Below are 7120 nucleotides of genomic sequence, written 5' to 3'. Positions count from 1 at the left end.
GTTAATGTTTTTGTGTTTAATTTATACTCATTTCAAGCCAATGTTAAGACCTGATCTTGTTCCATAGTAATATCTTCCTTGAAGAGAAACGTTAATGTTCCGCCATGCCCATGACATCCTAGAAAATTGATAATCCATGAATAATCATTATTTCACAAAAGCTTAATGATTTGAATATCTGGCTCGTTCCAATTCTTTATAAATGATAGTCATTCCAGACGAGCCCTGTTGCAAATTACAAGTTACAGAGGGCACCTTACTCATAAGTTGTTTGATTGAAAATGAAAAAAAAAGTTATATATATGAGAATATCCCATTTTATTCAAATGATGTCTATTGGTGTTTATAATTGACAAATTTACTCATTACGGACAGGTTGATGTTTATTTCATGCCATATAACCAGCTCTTTGTTCTTTTCCCTTTCATTTCCAACCTTTTTCTGTAACGTCGAGCCCAAAATTTGTTTTTATTATTTTTCTTTCTTTGAAAGATATCTCTATATCCATGCTTGCACGCCTTTGGAATTCTGCCATCAGTTTCACAATGAACGCATGACGTACATGTCTGGCAACATTCACAGGCAGATGGTAAATTGCATGGTATGGAGGCATTATCTGGTCCTAAAACAAATAAATAATAACTAGGTATACCAAATCGACTATTTCAAAACATGTGTTAAAGACCAACCATTCAATGACATGGTCACAACATAATATCACGAAAAATCATACTTTATTTTGTTTATAGCTTATTTGATACGAACACAAAATATTAATTCTTGTTATCTATGAACCGTTCTTTTACCGTTAAATTTTAAAATGAAAGTATTAAAATATGAAGTCAAATTCATAAAAACGTAACATTTATTAGAAACAGAAGTTTAGCAAGACATATCTTTTTAACAGTTTATGAAAACATTCTGAGGCACAAAAAAATAAGTGTTTTGTCTTTTACTGAATTATTGTTGAAAATCCTTTTCATTGTCCTTTATGTTATTAATTTGTGATTGGTCTGAACGTGAAGGTAAAATTAATTAATTGTCTCCTGCTAAGCCATGGTACAGAGTAAATGGTCTCTTTTTAAAATCTGGCAAGTTAACATGACATATATTATTGACTGTCCCTCTGGTATCTTTCGACCCTCTTTGATATATGCCACAGAAGTACACGTTTAAAATACTTTTTGACAGACGCATTTAACACTTCCTTAAATGTCAGTTAATACTTGATACTTACGAGGTGCCCCAGATTCTGTAAGAGTAAGAAAAAAAACCCAAGATTAATGTGATAAATTCGAAACAACAGTGAAGTTGCTTTGGTAAACTGCTTCCTCTAAGAAGTCCAAACACATAACGAAACGCATGTTGACCGCCTAAATTAGAAATATCTTCGATGCTTTTATTATAGAAAAACTTTCTATGAGACAAAAACCTAACCGTCCGTTTGAATTATTGATTGTTATATTTATATGCAGCATACATGTATATGCTAAAATTGTAAAACTATAATCATTTACTTATTTGTGTTCATTGACAGACATTCGCAAAAGTAAAACTGCACAATTATATCTAAAATTACAGTTATTTATCATAAAAGCCACTGGACGGTTAACAAAGGCTTAAATGTCCAGACAATGTATATGCAGAGCACACATACAGTACAGAATAGCTTAAAACTTTAAATTTTGCAGATATAAGAATATATGAACAATTTGAAATGTCTTCCATGCGATTGATACTAACTGTTCACTGTCAAAATTAAGTCTTTTTATCAGTGAAATACACATATAAAGAAAAAAGTAAACACTATTTCTTGATCTTGAAGATAAACGTATGTCTAAGTCTCACAACAATTGACAATGCTTCACAAATTTATCATGTTCAAATAAAATTTTCTAAAAAGAATTATATATATTTTTCAAAATTCAATTAAAATTCAGACTTCACCTCTGTATCATAAAATAACCTTCATACAGTTCTTATTGTTTTAAATACCCTCTTCAGATATATTCTATAAATATGTGTCATGAAAGATAAAAATGCATTTGCAGACAGATTCACAACAACAAACATTATAAATCTAATTTGATTAAATAAAATCACTGCTGCATTAACATTAACTTATTGTTAATTTTAAAAACATTCAATGTTCCTTTAAACTTATCATGGAATACACAAGCATACTTTTGTGTTAACTTGGAAGGTTGATACAATTTGTTATGTGTTTTGACTTATTTAGGGTTTCTCTATCTTTCAATAAAAGTGTTAAGTATGACTACAAATTTTCACTTCTGTTCTCGTACTATGAACAACAAAATTATTTATTTTGAAAAAGATATTTCTATTCGACATTTATTCTGTTTACCTAATAACAAATGATTTAACCTATCTACATTCTTTTTTTGACGGCAAGTTTATTTGATCATGGTTATGGTTGACTTTTTAAATTATCTCTCAGTGGTGTACTACTGTTGCCTTTATTCATCCACCCTTTATTTGATTGATTTGGTTTTTCAATTATGTCATAGACCAAATTTAATCATTTAGTGTATGTTTACTTGTCTTAATATATCTTTTGTTTGAGATAAGTCGTTTCAACTATTATTTTATAGTGTTTTTTATGTGTTGTGATGTTACACTATTGTTTCATGTAAGGTTTCCGATTTACGCAATGTAAAGATTTTTTGCAAAGAATGAGCGTTTACTTTATTATTTATGAAAATATACTTAAAGTAAGCCTTTTTGACATTTTAGGAATCATTTTAAAAATAATAGTTATACTTTCACTTCCTAGGCGTAAAATACCGAGGTGTTGACAAAATTGAAACCTCGGTAAACTCCGGAAAATTTTCCGGAAATTGTTATTGTGGGTCGGATACCTTAAAACGTATATACCCGCTGCATATGTTTACACCTGTTCAACGTCAGGAACCTGTTGTTCAGAAGTTGTCAATGTAATGTTGTTCATAAGTGTTTCGCGTTTCTCGTTTTTTTATTATCAAGACTTGACCGTTGGTTTTTTCCTCCAATAGTTTTACACTAGTCATTTATCCTTTATAGCTTGCTGTTCGGTGTGCGAAAAGTCTCCATGTTGAAGACCGTATTTTGACCTATAAAAGTTTTCTTTTAACAAAATGTGACTTGGATGGAAAGTTGTCTTATTGGCACTGATGCCACATCTTTCTATATCTGTTTTGTTTATATTGACCGAGGATGAAGTTGTAGATTTGTACGCTCACGTAAATATTATACTAACCTACAAATAGTAGTTTTAGAGATGATGGATAACTGCAGACCTCACATATATCGCTGAATTTGTCCGTTTTGTTTTCAAACGTGATAATAGTACCTGAATATGAAATAAAAATATATTTAATATGTAATATTATATTCTGTCTTCAAACTAAAGACTGTTGGATCATATTTCAATTCTTAAATACATAAGAAATAGATAACTTGATAAATTATATAATAAGTTTTTAACAGATACGTTAATTGGCAGAGAATAATCACTTGCACTGTTATTGCAGCATTATTGTATTTAGTACAAGGTATTGTCAAAATAGAGGGCACAATGCTTTACAAGCATTCAAAGTTTTTAGTACTATCTTACCATTTCCTTCCATTAAACAAAAACCGGCTCCCTACTTAATATGACTACAATAACCGTGCCGTAGACAATTAATTTAACACTGTAAAAAACATAGATTACTATTATATCAATTTGTGAGCAATACACCGCTTAGCTGAAATTATTACTTTTTTGTTTGTTTTGTGTTCTAAATTGCAACTGATAAATCGTCCATGCTTATAAAGCTCCAACCTTTGTTTATGCTCCCGAATATTTCCCGAATTTTCATACATACTTTTTATATAGATAAACACTTACTATCGTGCAAAGAGAAAGTCACCGGATGCCTACTCCCGTCATAGGAGATTGCTGAACAAAAGAAATCATCGGAACCACCAATTCTGAAGCCATACACAATACACATTATTTATGTCAATAATCAATTATTATACACAATCATCAATTTATGACATATGGCACCGATGTGGCAACTGTGACAATTAGTTATAGGTAAATTCAAAATCATACTTATCTATGCATTTTCTGACGCCAAGCACGCGAAACCACAAATTTGTTTTTTTTAATTAGATAGATGCAGTTTGTGCTTTTTTGTAAATGTTTGTTTGTTTTATGTTTGCAACACAGTGATGACTGCTGTAACCATATTTTGACTATTTTACCAAGATACCAAAGGGACAGTCAAACGTATAAATCTAAAACAAACTGACAACGCCAAGGCTAAAAATGAAAAAGACAAACAGAAAAACAATAGTACACATGACACAACATAGAAAACTAAAGAATAAACAACACGAACCCCAACAAAAACTAGGGGTGATCTCAAGTGCTCCGGAAGGGTAAGCAGATCCTGCTCCACATGTGGCACCCGTCGTATTGCTTATGTGATTACAAATCTGGTAAAAAGTCTAATTCGGTAGGTCAAATTCATGAAAGGAAAGTGGATTGTAGTTACGACGTAAGGAACATATCCGATATCATTTGTGAAACATAATCGTGGCTTTTAATGATTGTGACATATTTATGTTGAGGATCAACAAGGTTTTTTTTTTGCATAAGACTTTTAACCTCTAAGATTCATGGGATTTCACAGTATTGCTTTTTCTATTTGATTTTTGAAATAATCGGTTATGAACATATATAAACTAGGTCAATATATATTTCTTTAAATCTATTTTTCACAAATAAATTTTTTAGTTTTCTAGTTGATTTTCACAGTAACTTTGATTAATGTATTCGCTTGTTTTAAAATAAAAGTCCAACTGATGTATTTTCTGTTATTGTTTCTGGATCATAAAAGTAATTTGTAATGGTGGATTTTTTATCGTTTATTTCCGTTTTTGATAAGAAATGCTTTTGTTATCAGCCTACCTGTATATTAGAAATCTATCAGTTATTTGATGACATTCGAACGTAACTCCATTTGGGAATTCGCCTGATTTTCCAGAAGCATCAACAGTCCAATTTAAAAATGATATGCCGCCGTCAACATCATAAAGGTCGAATGTTTTCCCTCTCCACGGACATGGCAATCTACAAGGAAATTCAGTATTTCCTGTAACAAAGAGAATAATTCGTTGAGCGCATAAGACAAATTACAAGTAGGAAGGTCAATGTTATTCTAAGTTAAACATTGTTAAAGTTTTCGTCTAATTTTTGTTTTACTTTAAACATTTTATAAGTTTAATTCATTTCATTTGTATAGTTAGAACAATGTGATTTATAGCCAATTAAAAAAATTGATCTAGCACAAGGAAAATAACTCTCAAAATCATCAGTACGTTTGTGTCAACCGTTTACATAACGATATTATAAGAATATAGTTTACATGGATAACTTTCAACCCGTTTCAGGTAAATGCTTAAATTAATCTGAAACTTATGTAAGCTTACTATAATCTAAACTATAAAAGGAAAAACATAAATCTAAATAACTTTAGTTCCAGTAATTAAGTGATTAAATATGATAATAGATGGTAAATTTATAAAAATACACGACGTACCTTTCTTTTCTGGATTATACTTTGAATGTCTTAAAGCAGTAACTGAAAACATTAAATACAAGAGGTATTATTTTCCTGGTACCTTTGATAACTATTAACATTTGAATTTGAATGGTTTTACATTGGTTATTTTGGAGCCCTATATATCTTATTGCTCGGTGTGATCCAAGGCTCCGTGTTGAAGGTCGTTCATTGACCTATAATGGTTCACTTTTAATTATAAATTGTTATTTGGATGGAGAGTTCCTCAATGGTACTCATACGGCATCTTCCTATATCTAATTAGTAGAGGTTTTCGGTCTCGCATCTTCATGAAATTTCATAAACTATTGTTTGTAACCTTGAATTATCTCCTTAAAATTAAGAGAATTTCATATTAGATCCTACTGTCGCCTTAATGTGTGTGCTCTAGAGTTTTATTTGCAAATTTTATCAAAACGATAACATCTGTTTTGCTGATACGTAAAATATGTCGCATGAAATTAGAAGAGCATAGGAACGATTTTCACTGCAATAGACATTTGACGTAAATTATCGGTAACGGTGTTAAGAAAGATAACATACTTACCAAATCCTGCGAAACTTAGGAGTAATAAAATATGTCTTTCCATTGCTATGCTATAGAATAGTCTACTCAATGCGAGTAAGACTTGCGGTTTAAGTAATGTTTTGTATTGTAAACGCCTTTTTATCTTGAACAAAATGTCATACAGGCTGTTGGTTGTAAAGTACTTAATGACGTAAAAAAAACTTTACGCAGGTGTGAATAACATCTATCGTATGCAAATTTATGTGTATTACTAATACATTCTAGAAATCTATGTTCTATGGTTTTTTTCTGTTGTTAAAAAAGGCAACAGCAGTATATCGCTGTTCGAAATTAATCAATCGACTTAAAAACAATAATCCGGGTTACAATTATAATTTGAGGGAAACACATCAAATATAAGAGAACTACGACAAAAGAGAAACGCAACATTTCTTTTAAACCTTACCTTATTTGCACAAAAGCGAGATTTATTTTCAGAAACCAGTTCATTAAATTATTCTTTTGATTTACCGTTTGTGTCCTTTATCTAACGTGAAACTTTAGATGAGTGTGTTTTTGACGCAAATACAAATCTAAATTCTGGTATATATGCTGAGTTTATTCACGTGAAAGGCCCGAGGCTTGTCTTTCGAACGCATACGTTTTCAGTATGATTTATTTGCGATATTGATTTGTTATTGCATTTCGTATGTTAAACTGACTTTGTCAGCTCGCATTTAAGCTCAAACCGACTGGGATACCTCTTTATATTGCTCATTAGGTCAGTAACAAAAAACGATGACCTTGTTGTGGTCAAGACATATGTGATGGCAGGAGTTCATTTTAAACATAAGTTTTCTAATAAGCAAGGTGAACTGCAAATGGATCTAAAATGGTTGTAAATCAAATATTGCAAGGGAAGTAATTGGTATAAATCTTACAATAGCGTTAGCTATATAATTATATAATTATATTCATCTTCAAGTAGGAAAAGACTACA

At 30.8% G+C, this 7120-nt stretch overlaps 1 protein-coding gene across 1 annotated transcript; it reads right to left on the bottom strand.

Annotated features, from left to right (window-relative positions):
* Positions 1 to 301: 301 nt before the first annotated feature.
* On the bottom strand, positions 302 to 3995 carry LOC134686515 (uncharacterized). Its single transcript, XM_063546183.1, has 4 exons — positions 3890 to 3995; positions 3257 to 3349; positions 1238 to 1252; positions 302 to 622 (listed from the first exon to the last, which is right to left on the bottom strand). Exons 1-4 carry the CDS (start codon positions 3993 to 3995, stop codon positions 384 to 386), a joined length of 453 nt encoding a protein of 150 aa, XP_063402253.1. The 3' UTR covers positions 302 to 383.
* Between the last annotated feature and the right edge of the window lie 3125 nt (positions 3996 to 7120).

The sequence above is a fragment of the Mytilus trossulus genome, chromosome 10, assembly GCF_036588685.1.
Source record: "Mytilus trossulus isolate FHL-02 chromosome 10, PNRI_Mtr1.1.1.hap1, whole genome shotgun sequence".
Lineage (NCBI taxonomy): Eukaryota > Metazoa > Mollusca > Bivalvia > Mytilida > Mytilidae > Mytilus > Mytilus trossulus.
This window is presented reverse-complemented; position numbering and strand designations above follow the sequence as displayed.

Bases quoted from the DNA above. Each gene is read 5' to 3' on its own strand.
- LOC134686515 (XM_063546183.1), bottom strand. From the start codon at position 3,995: ATGTGTATTGTGTATGGCTTCAGAATTGGTGGTTCCGATGATTTCTTT. The intron at 3,350-3,889 runs GTAAGTGTTTAT...TTTCATATTCAG, and splicing joins GACTTTCTCTTTGCACGATA to GTACTATTATCACGTTTGAA.